Here is a 20,286-nt window from a genome sequence, read left to right on the forward strand (position 1 = left end):
CGGTGCGGGACCGCAGGGCTCCGCTCCGCTTCCCGTTGCCCTGGCCATGGCGAGCTACACCAAGGCGGCTCAGGTGAGCGCGGCCCCGTCCCCTTGGGGCCTCGGCGGGACTGATTTCTGGCAGCGCGTTCTTTTTCTCGCGTTAACTATCGCTTTTCTTTGTCTTCAGCAATGGGCTACTTTTGCCAGAGCGTGGTACCTCCTCGATGCGAAGATGCAACCACCGGGAAAAATAGCAGCCATAACCATAAGAAGGCTGGAAGGCAGGCATAAGCCTATTTACCACGCACTCAGTGAGTATTGCGGTAGGCTGGGACCAGGAGCGCTGCTGTGCAGTGCAGTGCAGTGCTGTGCAGTGCAGGCGGCGGAGCGCTGGCACGGGCTGCCCCGGGGCTGTGGGATCTCCTCCTTGGACATCTTCAGAAGCCGCCTGGATGTGGCCCCGGGCCCCTGCTCTGAGTGTGCCTGCCTGCGCAGATGGACACCCACGTCCCTGTCGGCCTTGACTGTTCTGTGGTCACAGGACCTGTCTGATTCTTGAGGCAGGAGATATAATTGACCTGCTGGAGAGGAGCTCTGTGGAGAGGGACCTGGGTGTCCTGGTGGATGACAGGTTGGCCATGAGCCAGCAGTGTGCCCTTGTGGCCAAGAGGGCCGATGGCATCCTGGGATGCATTAGAAAGAGTGTGGCCAGCAGGTCGAGGGAGGTGATCCTCCCCCTCTACTCTGCCCTGGTGAGGCCTCATCTGGAGTACTGCGTCCAATTCTGGGCTCCCCAGTACCAAAAAGACAGGGATCTCTTGGAAAGAGTCCAGCGGAGGGCCACGAAGATGGTGAAGGGCCTGGAGCATCTCTCCTATGAGGAAAGGCTGAGTGAACTGTGTCTGTTCAGCCTTGAGAAAAGAAGGCTGAGAGGAGACCTGATGCAAGTCTATAAATATCTAAGGTGTGGGGGGCAGAATGGCGAGGCCGGACTCTTTTCAGCAGTGTGTGGAGACAGGACAAGGGGAAACGGCCGGAAACTGCAGCATAGGAAGTTCCACACAAATGTGCGCAAGAACTTCTTTACAATGAGGTGACGGAGCACTGGAACAGGCTGCCCAGGGAGGTGGTGGAGTCTCCTTCTCTGGAGATGTTCAAGACCTGCCTGGATGCCTACCTGTGCGACCTGGTGTAGGGAACCTGCTTTGGCAGGGGGGTTGGACTCGATGATCTCTGGAGGTCCCTTCCAACCCCTACAATTCTGTGATTCTGTAATTATTGTTGGAAGAAATCTTGATCAGATGAAGAAGTTGTTTTGCCTGTCCGTAGGTGAGAAAATTCAGTGCCATGCGTGATCTTGATCATCTTATAATACCATCGCAGATGTCTCACAATGAGAAGCATTTTAAAGATAATATGTATATCTAAAGGAAGATGATCCCTTTTCAGTGTGCTGAGATTCTTGGCACGATGTTTCCTGTAGAACTCTAGCAGAATTTTCAAGAGATTACTGAAGCAGAAAGAAAGCATTAAACTTTACTCATATACATCAAACATGCATACTAAGGTTATGCTTGACCCAGTTTTCATAATAACAGGTAGCATTTGCAGATTTCCAAAGATAAGTTTAATACCCAAGTTCTGCAGTTGCAAAATGTGTTGTATCCACGAGATGTCACTGGAGTGTAAGGCTATCAGAAAACTAAAGCAAGCACTGAGGGGAAATAGTTTTGGTTGCCCTGTGGGAAAGATCTTGGATAGTCCTATGTGGTGCTTTAAAATCCTGAAAAGTCAATTCAGGGTTAACTCTATTTGGTCTGAAGTATTCCATCAGTCAGTACGAAACACATTACACCTGAGACTGATAGATTGCTGTGAATGGGTGACATCTGATTTTCTCAAAGAGGAAAGTGTGGGTGAATTTGTGGTTGGTGTGCTCGACACTTTTTGGTACTTTAGAGGGCAAAACAAAAGGAATAGTGTCTGTGAGATAACTGTTGTTTAGAAGAACGTTGTGGAGATTTTATGTGGTGGGTTTTTGGTCTCATGTGATTTGTGGTGGTGATGGTGTTGGTAGTTGTTTTTAATTTGTAATCACCTTTCCATAAAATCATTATTACTGAAAAATGTCTGGAGCTGTAACTAAACTGTGAGGAGGGAAAGAAAGAAATCTGATTTTGTGTATATTTCTTTTCTGTTTTAGGGATAATTTTTACTTATTCTCCAAAATACTGTATTTTTTAATGCTGATAGACCATCTGCCTTAAGAAAGGTGATATAATCATGTTCATGGGGTTTGAACATGGATTTCATGAATTCTTCTGCACTTTCCTTTGCATCCTGTCTTTGTGAACACGTTCACAATATGGAACTAAAAATAGTGAGCCAGTTTTTTCAGGCGTTGGTCAGTCTCGTTCTTTGCACTGAATTGTGGGCCAGTGTAAATGAGCCACTTCTGTTGTTTGGGCAGGGTTTGTTGTTCAGGTAACTGTTGTGTGCACTCTCAAAGGAAAAGACCAAGCTTGATGGAAATGTCCCAAAAGACACATCTGGCCCAGGTATTACTCTAGCTTGCAATGTTAGCTTCAAACAGCTGGAAGCAGTAGCTGGAACTTGTCTTATAAAGAAAGCAGTGGCAAGTAGCTTGTCAGTCATGTGGGCTAACAGTGCATGATGCCTGCATTCAAACAGTTTAATCCATAATTAAAATATAGCAGGAGAAATGCACAATCTGGAGCATTCTGTTGTGAGATAGAAATTGTGGAAACTTATAAACATTCGGTGATACAGAATGGAATTACTGAACAGCCTGATTTCATCTGGAGAAGTGCAATGTGTATGTTGTGTGTAACCAATAGAATATTTCTCAGAAGTAGGATGCAGTTTAACTGTGTTTGTGCAGGTAGTAAATGTTTTTGCTTTCTCCTGGGTGCAAATGTCCCTGAAGTGATGGGAGCAACACTATCAAAGGACAAGTAGCTAATAATGCATTAGTTCAAAATTTTGAAGGACAAAGTAGCAATCCATGATTTTTTTATCAGCTTTAAAATGACAGGTTACAGTCGTTATTCAGATGGGTGTTGATATCCTGGTTAGTTTTTAGCTTGACTGTTGCAGCCGCTTTGCATTTCACAAATGAGCTCTAAGCTGTAATCACTGAGTAGAACTATGTTACTTACTGAAAGAGTTCAGTCCTCTGGTAAAAGTTGGTACTGTTTTTATACTGTGTTTTTGAAATAGAGGCTCACATACAACACAGCACATTGAATGAAATAATATGTTTGCTTGTAAGCCAGACAACTGGATCATAAGTAAGCAGTTGCAATGGTTTGATTATCCAGCTTGATGATGTTTTACTTACTCACCTTCCTTCTAACCTGACGTTCCTAAGAAAAATAGTAATTAAGTTTAGTATTTAAGTGTAGTTTTATATGGAGTCTCTTAAACTCAGATCTTCTCAGTTTGAGTTTTATGGAATGTGCTATACATATGTAGTACCACATATATACACAATTTATAATACACAATTTAAAATATCTTTTCTACTGATTATTTTACAGATGACTGCGGAGATCATGTTGTCATAATAAATACAAGACATATTGCCTTTTCTGGTAACAAGTGGGAACAGAAAGTATACTCCTCACATACTGGGTAAGTGTTAAGTTACTTTATAATAAACCTTCAGGTGAGCTGGCTGTACACTTCTGACATATTTTCTGCTAGAGCAAGTTCTTAGCAGGTTGGTTCAAAATAGAATTCCTGCTTACATTATGTTCTGTTTGCACAGTGCTTAAAATGATGCATGCCTTTTTTTGAAGTGTCTTGATTGATATGGCAATGGAGCAAATTTACAGATTAGGTGAACAAGAGTATTTTCTATGGAGGTGAATCCAAATATCAGGACTTCTCTATTTACTGAACAATAAAAGACTTTCCTATTGGCACTGAACATATAAGGTATACATACAGATGCCAGCTTTAACTTCACTGTCCTACTTAACAGCGGATACAAGGTTTGTATCTGCTGTAATCCAGTAAGAAATCAGGTACTCTAGAGGTGTGCCGGCATGTAATGTGTTATTCTGGCAGACAAAACTTCTTCATAGATAAAAATGTAATGAGTTGTTACAGCATGGCTCAGTTCAGTCAAATAAGAACAGTTGCTCTTCATACAGTGACAACACTCGATAATGATTCCTCAGGCATTAAAATGAATCCAACGTGCTTAAATGTGAATTAGCACAACTGTGCCATATCAATAAGACTTTAAACAGGTGGGCTAGTTGCAAGTCTTGATAGTCTTGAAATATTTCCTAATTTTGCATATCTTACTCCAATTATTCTGTAACTGTGATAATTTATTTAACAAGCAGTCTTTAGAACACATCTGTCTGCTCATGCAACACTACCTTTTAGTATTCAAGTGAATGAATGGAAAAGTGCAAATGGAATTAAACTAAGAAAGATTCTGTTCTACTGAGTATCATAGAATCATAGAATGGCTTGGGTTGGAAGGGACCCCAGGGATCATCAGTTCCAACCTCCCTGCTACAGGCAGGGCCACCAACCTCCAGATCTGGTACTAGACCAGTTTGCACAGGGCCCCATCCAAAATGGTCTTGAACGCTTCCAGAGATGAAGCATCCACAGCCTCACCAGAATATCTAATAAAGAATAGCTGTTAGTTGTGTGCCCTTATGAAAATAACTTCTTGCTTAGTGGGCTTAAGATAAGACATAATTTTACACCATTGTTCAAAGTTCTTTTGCTTTTCCACTTTGCTAATCAAATCTTTAAAAAAGTAAAATATTGAGAGTGACGTGAGGGAGAGAAAGAGAGTGATATTGCAGCATGAGGATTTAGGTGGGTTATTAGGAGGAGTTTCTTCACAGGAAGGGTTGTCAAGCATTGGAAGGGGCTGCCCAGAGTTGTGGAGTCCCCATCCCTGAAGGTATCTCTGAAATGTGTGGATGTGGCACTAAGGGACATGGCTTGGTGATGAAACTTGGTAGGTCAGGGTGGTGGTTGGATGTGGTGATCTTTAAGGTCTTTTGTGCCATAGGTGATTCTGTGATTCTAAGATACTGTTATTTGTGTTAATGGCATGATTGAGCATGTAGGGCTGAGCTTGTATGTTTCTTCTGTTTTTCTAGTTATCCTGGTGGTTTCAAACAGGTGACAGCAACTCAGCTCCATTTGAAAGATCCAACTGCTGTAAGAATTTTTCTCTTTCATTTGTAAAGTATATCTGATTTCATTTTAATATTTTCCCCTAAGCAAAAGAGGTTGTACTTAACCTGTGTAAAGTTAGAACATGTTATGACTGGAGCTTAGCTTATAACACTGTTTCTGTGAACAGCATGTTTTAGGGTCAGAGTCCAAGTTGTGCATTTTCATGATTCTTCCATGCTGTCCAAATTAGCAAATCAGACTTTGCTTTGAGTTTCAGAGGTCTGACCTTTCTCATTGTCCAAGTGACTCAAATTAGACTGAACTGAACAGTACTTGAAATTAACAACCCTAGCAGTTTAAGAGTCATTTGGAATAAAGCTAATATTAAAAAATACAGAGAATACATCTGCCCCTTTCTCCCATGTGTCCCATAAATGACTTTTTTTAGATATTGTCTGCAGTGCTCTGTATTTCTGGTCTGTGAGAGACTTGGAAAAGGTGGTTAGTAAAGAGGATCAATGTAAATGTCTATATATGGCCATTATTAATTCTGTTGAACACTAGTCTTGATTTATTTATTACTAACCTAAAAAAAATGTACTAGATATGAATGGTTTGGGATGTTGACTTAGAGTTATGAAATTACTTCTTTTGCAGCAGGTTTGAATGCTCAGCTTCACAGGACTGAGTTCTCTAAGTGCTATAGTTTCAAATCATGGCATCAGGTCCACTGAGATGAACAAATTTGTGTGTTTATCTCTGACTCAGGTGCTTTCCCTTAGGTCACCTTATATGCAAAACATTAAAATGCTTCTTCCATTTCCTAGGGAAATTGTCTGCTGCAAAATTATTGTGTTTCCCACTTTGTTTTTTTTAAAATGTTTCAGTAATCTTAGCTTCTCCCAAGACTTCAGTACTAAACATTGTGTAAGTACTCACTTAAAAAAGTCTGCATAAAAGTTTATCTACTTTTGAGGTTTTTTTTTCTTTATTTGAAATGGTGAAACAATAAAATCTTGCATTTCAATATTGCCTTCTGTCAGTAATTTTCCAGAACAACTTAAATGCTCAAACATAGTTGTAACTCCTTTGGGCATTACTGGTAGTTCAGTGTCTAAAATCCATTTTTTCAACTGTTTTCATTTGAGCTTCAGACAGAGGTTGTGCACTGGGAGGCAGTATAGCACAACTTGTTTGCTAGGCTCTGAGAATTGGGTTCTATAAATGATCTTCTGGCACTCATTCTGAAATACCTCTTTTCTTGCCAGACGCCTAGATGGATTTCTGTGCAGGCATTCCTCTGGATTTAGTGCTTTGTCAATAACTAAAACATGTTGGATAGATACTCAGCAAATGCTGATGTGGCTCAGGATGTGGTCTAATTTAGCAAGAGAAACTTTCTTTCTTTAAAAATGAATTTTAAAAAATCTGGAGAGCCCTCAGCAATTAACTCTTTTGTTGAACTGTTTGGATGGCTGTCTTTCAAAGATATGTGGTTATTGCTATAATTAATAGCAGTGAGTGGTAATTTGGTGGTAATTTGGCAGGATGTATTTTTTACGTGTACCTGTTAGGTTTCGAATCACAAAGGATTTTATGGCTAGAAACATTTCTTTATTGTTTTGGTGTAGAATCCATCGGGATATGACAAATATAGAAATTAGGGTGATAATTTATTAACTTGTTTTATTTATAGAACCATAGAGTGGTTTGGGTTGGAAAGGACTGGAAAGACTGTCTACTTCAGGGGTTGGACTCGATGATCTCTGGAGGTCCCTTCCAACCCCTGCAATTCTGTGATTCTGTGATTCCAACACTATGCCACGGGCAATGTTATGGTGACATATATCAATTACTTTGTTTCACTTTTTCTGTTAAATAAAAATAGAGACTTGTTTTTTAAAGTTATATTTGGTCCGATTGCTGTGAGGCCAGTAGAACTAGTTTGATTGTAGGAAGCTGAATGCATCTTTCTATGGAATCCAAGTCTCCATTCTTTAAAACATTGTTTTCATCCTGGAGGCCAGTGCTTTTTCTCTGCTTTTGGTCCTGTTGTAGCCTGCTAGTTCATCTTGGTAGTGGTTCATTAGATGAGTCAACATCAATTTGGGAAGAAGTGCCATTAGAGAAATTAAGCCATCACGTTCTTGGAAGAGGCTCCTTCCAAGGGAAAAGATGTTGACATAAAACCTGCTGCTAATTGTGGGATGTTAATTTTGAAATGGATATGACTGTTGTCAGTTTATGTAACAAATAGATTAAAGTTGGTAAGTTTTTTTTTGTGTAGATACACATGCAGTAAATACTGCACTACTGCTTAACATTATCTTTACTTAAGATAAGTATAGATTCAAACACATATTTTTTCAATTACAGTCATGTTTAAATGCAGTTATATGCAGAAATACTTATTTTATGAATAAAAATGATAAATAGCAAACTAAAGGGGCTGTAGTGAATAATTGGATGCAAAACAATATGTGTTTGCATGGGGGCTGAAAGGCACAAGTAGAATTACTGGATTTAGATGTAATTGCAGAAGGGTTAAACAGGCATTTCCATTTTCATTTTCATTATACTTCATAGGGTATCAAGACAGTGGTGTATGTTGATCATTTGATAATCTCATTTGAGTGCTATGGTGTCAACCTGCATTATCTCATTAAATTTAGAGCTGTTTTTTCCTTTTGTGTAGTGGTAAGTGCTTGAGAAGGATTTATGCTGGATTTTGGATGTGTGTGTATGCGTTTGTTTGTTTGTAGGATCAGAGGATGATTCAGATTTGAGGGAGCCTCAGGAGATGTGCAGTGCAGCCCGCTGCTGGAAGTAGTGGTGGCAGTTGAGATAAGGCTGGCGGGGGCTGATCCACACTGGTGCTGAAAGCTGCAAGGACGAACTCTCTGGGCAGCCTTCTTCAATGCCTGACATTTCTTCTGAGTTGGAAAGATTTAAAGTGCATATTTTTGGTGTCTAGTTTGAGATGTACAACTTAGTGCCCAAGTTTGACAGACTGTTACTGTTTTTTTTCCCACTTCAGATGTCTTTTTATGCTTATATGACATGCTGCATACAAAAAGAGATCTGCATAGTTGATGTTCCATGTTCATTGTGCCAATTTTTCATTACTTTGGAAAATGCTGGTTATATGGAAAGGCAGAAATTACAGTGATGACCAGGAAGACATGCATTTCTACCTTTAACACCTTTGAGTCCCTTCGAGAGGCACGGGGAGACAGATATCTGTGAAACTCTTTAAAATTTCTGTTATTTTCAGTTGTCTAACATTCCAGAGAATATTGGAGAACAGCTCTCTTGTGCTGGGCTTGGCCAGGCTGCTCTAGGAAGTATCTAATGGAGAGAAAATAGCTTCATGTTTCAGCATTTTCTTTCTCTAACTTAGATATAATGTGAATTTTCAGACCACCCATCGACCAGGATATTAAGCTTGTTCTTTAGGTGCAGCACAATGCCTTGTTGCTGTACAAAAGAGTCTCTATTCATCAAGTTAATGCAGTAGTAACACTCTGTGTGCTCCAGCTACTCCTTCAGGACAGATGTTAAGTCCACCGTTGATTTCCATTGTAGTTTGCTAAGAAAAATCCGCGTAGTATTCCTCTATCAAAGAAGAGTCCTTCAGAAATGAATGAAACAGTTGTTTGCATGTGTTTAGGATGTTGGTTTTGTTTTTAATAACGTTTGCACGTGTTTTATTTGGGTGAGGAAATGCAAATAGGCATGAGACCAGCATTTTCAAGATGAGGCTTCAGAGTGCTTGGTGTGGGAAGAGCGGGAGATGCTCCTGTGTGCTTGTAACCCTCACAGATTTGAGAGGGAACAAATAATATTTGGAAAATCCTGGGAAGAACTTGGGACGTTAATTAAAATGCCTGCAGAACATGCTGACAGATCTAATACGCAGAACCAGATAATAATCCAGATAAGACAAAATTTTCAGCCCCCTTTTTTTTTTTTTCCTCCTGTTTCTGGTTCTAAAAGTAACCCAAACTTGGCTTGCTTTATCTTTTTGTGTTTAGCTGGAACAGAAACTCCCTCAAAACAGAAAAGAAATGGGTGTTTAGCTTGTATCAGATACTTGGTGAGAGAATTGACATTTGCAGCATTCAGAGCCTGTATTGCTTTTGACAAAGAAATAATGGGCAGTAGTTATTCAGAATGAATACTACCTACTAAGGAAGATGATGAAGCCAGGCAGGGTAGCTCTACAGACACACTGTGAGGAATCCTTCGGGGGTGTCAGGGTTTATTCAGCTGCTGGCATTGCTCTGGAGGGGCTTAAAATATTCTAATTCTCCTTTTGAATGCAAGTAAGCAACTGCTTGCATGTATAGGCTTGCCATTATACCTGCACAATAATCATCTTCTGAAGAAAAACTTGAGCAGAAAACACTTTTAAATCTTGCTGTTGATATTTGAAAGCCTGTTTTCTTTTCATCCAGGGAAGTAAGGGATCACTGATACAACAGTATGTACAGGGCAAAAGTTTGTTATTGGAACACTGGATGTAATTAGGTTTTCTTCTATGGCTGTGAGGTTTATTTATTTGTCATTAAGGAGAGTGTAACTTCAAAGCCTGGCTCAGTAGGCACTTAGAAGTTAGTGTAGCATGGAGAGGAGCTTATTGTTACGGAACTTGGTATTGCAAACCAAAAAGGAGCAAACAAAAACCCTCTTAGTGCTCTAAATACAGCGTATAGTTGTGTTCGTCTTTTGCTTTAAATATAAATAATTTAAAAAAAAATCTTAATCCCTTTCTTACTTGAATATGCAAGTTACTCATGTTAAAGAACAAATTAAACTTCCAAGTTCTTAGGTGCTGAATAGCAGTAGAAGTTCAATTCCCCTATGTCTGAATTGTTCCTGTGGCACTGTACAATCACTTTTGTCATACTACTCATGTAACTCAGTAGAGGTAAAAGAACTTCACCTTTCTATCATGCATTTACTGAAAAAGAGCACTGTTGTGTACAGAAGACAGCTGGTATTTGGCAGATATGCTGCTTCTGAGGAGCTGGTACCTGAAATTGTTCAAGTGGTGTTTTCAGTATGCCTTGTAGTGAACCACTTCATATCCTTCTTTCTAGTGGCTGTGTCCTTCCCAAGCTCTAGAGTTGCTTCCTGGTGTTTGTTGTACATCACCTCTTTGAGCAGATTTTATTCTTTGTCTGATTATTTTGTACTTTTCAGGAGTGGTATTGCTCTGTTGATTTCCTCCCTTACAGCATGTTTTATCTGGGAAGAAGTCAGAAAAGGAAATATTGGATTCCTGGATGTTAGGAAATAGTACTTCTCTGAAAGAGTGGTCAGGCACTGGAATGGGCTGCCCAGGGAGGTGGTGGAGTCACCAACCCTGGAGACGTTCAAGGAACGTTTGGATTTTGTGTTGAGGGACGTGGTTTAGTGAGAACTATTGGTGATGGGTTAGACTGGATGATCTTGTAGGTCTTTTCCAACCTTAGTGATTCTGTGATTCTATGTTGGAGCCTCATACAGTGTTCCAGGTAAATATGTTCTTTGGCTTCTTCATGCTCATACTTTGTTAGGGAGGAGACTGAAAGAGCTTTACCCAAGGTTGTTTTCCTTCTATATTAGACCTTTAAATTGGAAACTGTGTGTGGGATGTATAAATTTGCCTGTTCCAGCAAGAAACCCTCACTGCCAAAAGGACATTGAGGCCCTGGAGCGGGTTCAAATAAGGGCAGTAAAACTGGTGAGGGGTCTGGAGCACAGGGCTTATGAGGAGCGGCTGAAGGAGCTGGGATTGTTCATTCTGCAGAAGAGGAGGCTCAGGGCAGACCTTATTGCTCTCTGTAACTACCTGAAGGGAGGTTGTAGTGAGCTGGGGGTCAGCCTCTTCTCTCATGTAACTGGTGATAGGACTAGAGGGAATGGCTTCAAGCTGCACCAAGGGAAATTTAGGCTGGACGTTAGGAAATAGTACTTCTCTGAAAGAGTGGTCAGGCACTGCAATGGGCTGCCCAGGGAGGTGGTGGAGTCACCAACCCTGCAGGTGTTCAAGGAACGTTTGGATGTTGTGTTGAGGGACATGGTTTAGTGAGAGCTATTGGTGATGGGTGGATGGTTGGACTGGATGATCTTGTAGGTCTTTTCCAGTCTTGGTGATTTCTGTGATTCTATGATAAATTGTGTAGTGCTGTAAGTTAGTTACATTGACCAGTGGGCATAAAGCAGGGCCTGAAGGCAAGGCTTTGCTCCTTGGCACTTACTGTGAGTCGCTGGGCATTGCGGATGCCAAAAATCCAAGGTTATTGCCCTTCTTTTCTTTGGTTTGTTCTGATGTACAGGTGGCAGTGTTTTCAAGTGGCTCAGGTATTAAAGGCTCTGCCATAAAAAGATATAATTAAAAATATGAGCTCTTTGAAATGCGTGGTTAATGAACTTTGTGTCGTCTGAGAATTAGGTTCCACTGAATGTAAGTTCTGAAATGGGAGGGACTGTGCCATGAAGTCTCCTGCTCTGTATTGGGCAAACCGGTGCCATCTGCCTAGCAGTGAAAAGATGCTTTCTGCTTCACATGAAAGTGATTTTTCTGTTCATGTAGATGTTGCATAGGTGAGAGGACATGATCACAGGAGTTACTGAAAAGCGTGGAGGATGTACCAAAGCATATCTATGGTTTACTTACTGTACTAAGCATGCTTAACTACTGAAACTGTTCCTGAACATCTCATTATCCAGGCTTCATTCTCCAAATCCTGTTATCTTGTTAGTTTGTTGTCGCCTGAGGTTGTCAGTTCTGCAGTGACCATACGTGGAGTTTAAAATATTTCTTTGCTGTTTAACTTGAAAATATAAACCAGTCATTCTTTTCCAGAATGGCTTTTTAATAGGCAACTTTTAAAAACAGAGTTGTTTTTTTTCTTTTTTAAGCAACATTATAAAGAATCATAGAATGGCCTGCATTGAAAAGGACCACAATGATCATCTAGTTTCAACCCCCCTGCTATGTGCAGGATTACCAATCACTAGACCAGGCTGCCCAGAGCCAAGAAAATGGAATCAGATTCATCAGGCAGGAGTGTCTACAACCAGAATAGAGCAGCAGTTCATCCAGGTCATTGACTTGTTCCAGCAGATGTCTGTTCCAGGCTGCAGAGGATGATGAAAGATCTGGCACAAACACTGGTTGCTTGAAGAAGTTAAATACTTAACTGTTCATTAAAGTATTTTAAAGTCTTTCTTTTTATTGGAGTGAAATCATTAATAAGCTGTACATGCACAGGGTCAAATATGTGACCAATGACTTACAGATACATGGATGTGTATTTAAGCTAAGGAATTAACACTGATTCTATCACAGTTTCAAGTAATTTTTGTGTAAAGGAACGGGTCCCTAGTTAGGGAGTATGGAGCTTCTGCCCCCATTGCTTTAGATCAGATCTGTTTTGACCTTGGTTTACTTGATTGAGTTGGATGTGATGATCCTTATTGGGTCACTTCCAACTCAGGATATTCTACAGTTCTGAGCTTTCTATGTGATATTTTCCTGTTAGTGAAGTAATTGTACAGTATAAAAATTACTCTGGTGAAAGGGCTCAAATCTGAGTGGCTTGGAGCATAGTCAGGGTGGGTTTACTTATGCTCAAAAAAATTGCATGCTGGTTCTACTTCTAAATGACTTGCCGTCCTTTTTTATCCCCTTTGGTCTCCTATGGTTGCGTGCCTTGTTTTACATACACAAATATTCTCATGGCTGAAGTCCATAACACTATGTTTCATATTTAAATTACAGATATTTGCATTAGAGTCCAAGAGAAATCATGTTATGTTACTTTTCTGCAAGCATCATCTATTGTGGGTGTATAAATTCTGTTCATTCCTGATGCTCTACAGTGGGTTTGTTCATCTGGAACTAATAGCAAGGGAATAAATTATCATAGAATGGCCCGAGTTGAAAAGGACCACAATGACCATCTAGTTTCAACCCCCCTGCTGTGTGCAGGGTCGCCAACCAGCAGGCCAGGCTGCCCAGAGCCACATCCAGCCTGGCCTTGAATGCCTCCAGGGATGGGGCATCCACAGCCTCCTTGGGCAACTCAGTGCCCCACCACCCTTTGTGTGAAAAACTTCCTCCTAATATCTAACCTAAATCTCCCCTGTCCAGTTTGAAACCATTCCTCCTTGTACTGTATTATAAATACATACAGTGTTATGAAGCAGTGTCTTACCAGGTCAGCCTTGGTTAAGATACCAAGATGCATTGATGATATTGAAACATTGAATACAGCAAATTACGGTGTTTAAATGCTGAGACCGCTTGTAAAATTTGTTAGAGCCTAATTCATTTCATTGATCTATCTATCTATATATAAGACTAATATTACGGAATTAATAGAAGATTCTCAGTGTGCTTTTCAGTTCTTTTAATGTCACATGATCATATGCAATCATCCCCAGTGCAAAACACAGCTCTAGTTTCTAAGCAGTTTATTTTATGACTGGTGGAGTGTTTATATGACTGAGGTGTAAGTGTTCCTTCTTCCAAAACAGTAAATTTGGAGCATCTTGAAAATGTGATGCCAGTGTTCTTCAGTATGGAAGAAGTTGACCAAAAAGAGGTCCGGGAAATAGGGAAACACACCTTATCTTTTTCATGTTATTTGTAGGTGGTCTGATTTGTCATTACATTGTTTTCTTTCCTCAGATTGTCAAACTGACTATTTATAGGATGCTTCCAAAAAACCTTCTGAGAAGAACTTTGATGCAGAGGTTGCACCTGTTCCCTGAAGATGTGAGTGGTCACACTGTTGGGCTTGCTTTCTTTTTGCTTTGGAGGTGAAGAGCACTAGCAAAGCTTCAGTCACAAGATAAATGAAGAAAAATTAAGTTACTTCTTAAATATGTAACTAAATATACTTTACATGTTGATACTCTTTATTTCACAAAGTTGTGATATCTAAAATATGCATGTGATTGTCTTCTGTATTATGACTTCACTTAGCATGAAGAATGCAGCAGTGTTGACAGTTTTTGGTCTGGATTTGGGGAGAAGGGAGAAGGTGTTTTCTAAGTACCTTCTTTCTAAGCTTTGACTGTTCTCACCCTCAGGTTATCCCAGAAGATATAGAGAAGAACCTTCTACAAGAGATTCCTCAGCCACGCGTAGTCCCCAGGAGGTTAGATGAGTACACACCAGAAGAAATTGCTGCCTTTCCAAGGGTTTGGACTCCGTAAGTATATTCAACTTTTAAAATGAGCACTTGGACTTTAATCTGTACTATATTGGCTGTTGGCTCTTACCAAAGGAATAAGAAAAAAAGGGATTATTTGTTTTCTTCATGTCATATTTTTTGACAGGAGATCATTAAGCAAAGAATGGTCATATTTGAAGGGAGTGGTTGCACGTTTTCTTATTTTCTGGCCTTTTTTTCATCAGTAAGACTTGATGTAAAGTCATACTTTCAGTTCTTCATCAAAAGTAGTTGAATAAATGCTTACTCACTTAAGCTGTTGTTAGAGTTGAAAGAAACACAACATGACTGTGGGACTGAACAATTCATTTTAAAAAAGTGTAAAAGAATCTTCAGATTTTCTCTAGAGGAAGGGAAAGAGTTCTGTTAAACTGGAACTGGGAGAATATATCTTTGGCAGGACTATTCCACGTGTTTATTTTGATAATTAATTTATTTTCAGGGCACAAAATCAGTTGTTCCACCATAACTGTATTGCATTTCAATGCAATTTGTGGTTTGTTTTATACTACCACATGCAGCACTGAGCCAACCTGCTAGTTAAAATAATCACATTTGGGGATCTCAGATTAGTGCCAATGTTTTGTTTTTCTTTCTTGTGGTCATTTTGAGAGTCCTATACTGAGTTTCCTTTAGATGTCAAAGCCAAAGATCTGTGGGAATGAAACAGGTGGGCTAGAGTCTAACCTGGAGTCTTCCAGATAATCAGCACTGACTTGTGCACTTCTGCTTATTTTCAGTATGTAGAATTTAACATCTTTTTTGGTAAAGCAGGTTTAAACATCTGGTGAATGTAAAGTCATGTTGTAGCTGTGTGTGGCAGAGTGCAAGGAAACTTGATGTCATATAATTTGGTAATTGCTGTCAAGCTGTCTCCTAGTAATTTCCTGTTAGCGTTTCTTTGCTCTGCTGTCTCATCCTGATCAGTTTTTTAGGGAAATGCTATGTGTATACAGGCTTCATGCTCTGTGCCAGTTGCAGAGGGTGGGAAGTGCTGCTCACTTAGCAGTCCTTCATCTACCACAGCTGGGAGTCTTTCAGCTGAGAAATTCGTATTGTTCCTTCAGTGAGATGAGTGAGTGTCTTAAGTGGACATACATACTTGTTGAGAAGAGCCAGGGAATAGGTGGACCTAGAAGGAGAATAAAGCAGAGCTCTGCAGCAAAAGTGTGTCAGAGAGTTCTGGAGGATGAAGAGCAGCACGCTCCTGTGTGTTTGATCTGTGAGCTTCAGCAGAACACGTGGATAGCTTCCAGTCAGTAACTGTAGTACTTAAAATAAACCAGAATAAGAATTCAGAAAAACTGTTACATTTTTCTTTTTTTTCCTGATGGTTTTAATGAGTTTTTCCACCTTGTGTGATTTTTTTATTTGATTTTTTCTTTTCCCATCCTTTGTGAAGGGTGACTTTTCTGTTTCTCAAAGGAGAGTGAGGATTAAAAACAAGGAGAAGGATTGAGAGACACACACTCTGTATCACTTATTTTATTTTTGCTCTAATAGGAAAGGACTTAAATCATGTTAGCCCTTTAAAAATAGTTGAATCCTTTAGTGAAAAGCATTACATGAAAACCATAGTTAAAGTGCTTAAGGATATAGAATAAAGGAAAGCATGATTACGACAATAAAACTTATGTTTACAATTTTACATTAAAACTGATTCCCAAAAAATGTGCCTTACTAAGTATGAAATGGTCATAAAGCAGATAAGAAATTTATATCAACACAGAGTATGCTAACAGGCCTTTATCTCCTTAATCTGAAATAACACGTAAATGATTTTCATTCTGAATGTGAAGAGAACATACTCAGTGCTGCTAATGATTTCCTTGGACTTCCTACTGTGTCTTTGTCAAAATGTTTTGGTACGGATTGTTTTGAAAGGCTGTTTTTGTTGCTAATTGGACACTGACACTGTAGACAAGTAGACAGTATCCAAGTTGAGCACTAAGGTGAGAAAATAGTTTTTGAGGAAAGCGTGCATCTAGTGTGGATACTTAGCAAAAAGTGTGTAATACAGCGTGGATAGCCCTCCCATCACCCCTCCTTCCATCACAGCACAGTGCATAGTGGGATGTCACGATGGATCTCACTCCACAAGAGCAGAGAATTAATGTCCTACAGTTCCAGTGAGCACAATTTTCTTGGAATATTCTTTCCTTTTATACCTAACCTATCACAGAATCACAGATTCTAGGATTCTGACCTGAACCAAGTGGTTTCCTGAACTGTACAGAGCTGCTCTCTTACATCGTTGGTGCAGACATCTGAAGTAAACATGATGAAAACCTTGTAGAGGCAGGGAGGTAAAATTGAGTCTTTCCATACAGATGTAAAGGGGAGGAAGATCAGAAACCAGTTCTTTTGCCAACTTTGATTTTTTTTTTTGCTGCATCCTACCTACCATGAATGAAGCCGTTATTTCAAGGGTGCTTGTGGTTTAACATTGGATGTTTTTAATGAGCTTTAAACAGAAATCATCAAAGAATTCACCAATCTTGTGTGACTAAACAAACAGTACTGTTTCCTACCTCTCTTCTAAAGGCAGGAATACATCAGATTTGTGTGTGAATTATCCTGTTATATGCCATCTAAAAGTTTTTTAGCTGACTGGGAATAGGTATGTTTGTAGACAGTGAACTTCTAAAGGCAGGAAATTTGCTCTTGAAGAAGTATTTTGAAGTAATTTGGGCAAGAATGTTCCCAAATATATAGAAGAAATCTTTCTTGTTCCACTTAGATGGATACATTCCTATGAATTTCCCTTAAGAAAGCAGAGCAGTTCTGATTTCCAGGAGAGCTCTCAGATTGGTGGTGGTGTGCATACCGAGTGCCTGTTCCACTGCCAGACTTAATGGGAACTCTCCATGGACCTCCCTAGGCCAGACAGCCTCTCACTTGTCTTTCTGGAAAAGAAGTCCTTGAAGGCTTTTGACATTTTTAAAACTTAAGGTATTGTGAACTCTGAAACTTGATTTAAGAAAACCAAACACCTTTTGAATGTTTATTTTTGAGTAACCCGCCTGATTTCTGGCTCCCTTCTGCACAGCCTACTTCTAGGTAGGGGGTTTATACTCTGAAGCCATAAAACTGTTTCAGCAGAGCAGTGAGAGCTGGTCAGAGTCCCAGTACTTCAACATCAGCCATATGCGGATCTGTGTGGCATGGCATGCAGGTGATCCATCAGCAGCACCCCACAGCTTTGAAAGAAGAAAATGCCATGTTCTGGGGAGAAATATTTGTGCATGATGAAACACAAGTGTGTTGGGACACCTAGGAATAGGAAATGTATGTCATAATGTATGTGATAATCCTCTGGCACATTCCGTGTCAAGGATAATGGTGGTCATAACTTCCATTTACAGTTTCTCCCTGGCTCAGTGTTCCTTAAAGCCAGTCATGCCGGCCTTAAGCAACCTGAAGTCTGCTGCTGATGTTCCTAGGGAATAAATTTGAAGGCATTGATAAACACAAAACTTTTCACATTAAGAGATCTCTTCAGCCACTGTTGTCCCTTCTGTTTGCTGTCTTAAAAGGTAGATGGAATAACAGTTGTCTTTCCTAGTACTACAGTTTCTGGTGTAACTTCCTACTTCTAATCACTATATTAAAGAAATAATTTGGGTTATAAGAACTGAAGTAGAAGCCAGAGATGTCCTGGGTATGTGGTTGAAATAATGTTTTAAACAGCATTTTTATTAATGTAAAGTGCCAGAAGTTTCACTTTATGGTTTATTTACCTTAATATTTACTTATTATTTACTTTATCATTTATCTGTTAATGTCCTCAGATAAGGAAGCCAACACCAAAAGACACCTTGCATTGTAGTAGATACACAAATGATACGTGAAGTATTTCCAGTCAGGTGCTGCCATAAACAAAACTTGCAGTTAATGCTACGTCTGTAAAATGTTTTTGTTCTCCAGTGAAATACAACATATAGTATACTTATGGGGTCCTCTACTCCAACTGTCTGCAGAAAGCGCAGTAAAGATTTCCTCCAAAGACATTAAGATCTTGAGCTACTTTTGTAAGGCCCTTCTTAAGCTTAATATTAGATTTAAAATTCTGCACTGAAATATATCCCTCCAGCCATTTCCTCAGTTCCTTCAATCTGCAGTGTCTGCAGCTTTGTGGGGCTGGAGTTGATCTGTGCATGTTATACCTCATGTGATAGCGCTTTGTTCTTACCTAGAAACACCCGTTGGTGGGCTGTTTCTTTAACAGAAATAAGGAATGCCTCTCCAGCTTGAACATTCGTCTCAACAGGCGAGCTTGGCGCGTGTAGATGATCTGGGTGGAGATGGCCAACACAAACTTCTGTGAAAGCCTTGAGCCTGTCTTAGTTTTTCCTTAAAAGAGAAACTGGAGAGACGAGGAAAAAGCTTTCCTGCCAATACCGCTCAGTCCTGTTGTATGTATGCTTTGAGAAATCCCTGTGGAAGTTCATTTTCTGTGGCTTTTTTGGTTCGCAGTAGGAATTCTAGTAACTAACAATAAAGCGTTAACCTCTATAAAATTGAAGAACTATCACTGCTGACTTTATTTTTTTATAGTAAGAGCATAAAAATATCCCATGGTTTTGTGTTGATTAGCAAAAATCTGAAGGTAGCTGGTCTCATATTTCAGGCTACCAGAGCTGGATCTAAACAAGCCAAAAGCCACAAAAGTCAGCACACAGATACCTCTAAGAGGAGAAAGTTGATCCCCTCTACTTTAGGTTTTAGCCACAGGATGCAACTGGATACTGGCTGAGAAGGGTCAGTGACTTAATCATCTTAAAAACCTGACAAATCCATATTTAGATGGATTAGCCTATTACAATTAATTACTGGCTCTTCTCTAGCATGTATAAAATATGCTGATGCTACTGATTCTCTTAACTTTACCTAGGGGCAGCTTATGTCCCAGCTAAAATTTGATGGTGAGAGATCTAAAAAGTGGGTAACTGAGTTTTACTTCAGCTGTCTGAAGAGACTCTCAGAAAGAAAGCTTTAAAGCTACTTTCCTTTTCCTCCTAAAATCTGTTAATCTTGCATGTGAAGAAATAGGAACTAAATTGATGGGAATTTGACAAGAAATACAAGAATCGTTTTATGTGACACTGTTGAACTACTTGCCCAGATGAAAATGGAATTAGAATTTTTTTAATTACTCTTTTATAAATGTCTAGATATATTTGCTTTTTTCACTTTTGGTGGTGACAGCAAGTCTGGAAAGCGTTTCACTGTTCCTTTACTTGCTTCTCTGTTTATTTGAAGAATAACGTAATTCTTTGGACAAAGCCAAGCATACAGAGCTGTTTCTCTAGCCCTATGGTTTTTAACCATATCTTTTTTTTTATAGAATACCCTTTCATATGTAGAAAGCATTGTCTGGCTCAGATGAAACTTAAACGAACATTGATTGAGTTAACTTACATCATTTTACAAACAGAATTGATGTAATCCATGTCAAGTCTCGTATCAGTGGTATCTAGAATCATACAATCACTAAGTCTGGAAAAGATCTACTCCAACTGTTCACCTACCACCAATATTGCCGACTGAACCATGTCCTTAAGCAATGCATCAACCCTTTTCTTAAACACCTTCAGGGATGATGACTCCATCACTTTCCTGGGCAGCATTTTCCAGTGCATTACCACTTTTTTGAGAGGAAATTCTTCCTGTTATCCAATCTGATGGTAGATTTAAGTACCTTAGTTAAGTTTTGCTTAATTTGTTTTTAGAGAACCTGAGATTTTAACCAGTTTACTTTAAATTTTAATAAACTACTCCTAATCTCACTAAGAATATGTAAATATGTATCAGCATTGGATTAGATAGTGTGATCTATGGATACTTTTTAAAATCAAAACAAACACAAGTTTTATGTAGAAAAAAATTGAGCTGCAGT

At 39.5% G+C, this 20,286-nt stretch overlaps 1 protein-coding gene across 1 annotated transcript; it reads left to right on the forward strand.

The window, feature by feature from the left end:
* Positions 1-46: 46 nt before the first annotated feature.
* Positions 47-14,370, forward strand: MRPL13 (mitochondrial ribosomal protein L13; the record flags this gene model as incomplete). The annotated part of the gene is made up of 6 exons (XM_079533662.1): positions 47-73; positions 170-293; positions 3,543-3,636; positions 5,139-5,199; positions 13,841-13,927; positions 14,245-14,370. The coding sequence occupies 6 exons, from the start codon at positions 47-49 to the stop codon at positions 14,368-14,370; spliced, it is 519 nt and encodes a 172-aa protein (XP_079389788.1).
* Positions 14,371-20,286: the final 5,916 nt, after the last annotated feature.

Source organism: Tetrao urogallus (assembly GCF_951394365.1).
Source record: "Tetrao urogallus genome assembly, chromosome: 3".
Taxonomy (NCBI): domain Eukaryota; kingdom Metazoa; phylum Chordata; class Aves; order Galliformes; family Phasianidae; genus Tetrao; species Tetrao urogallus.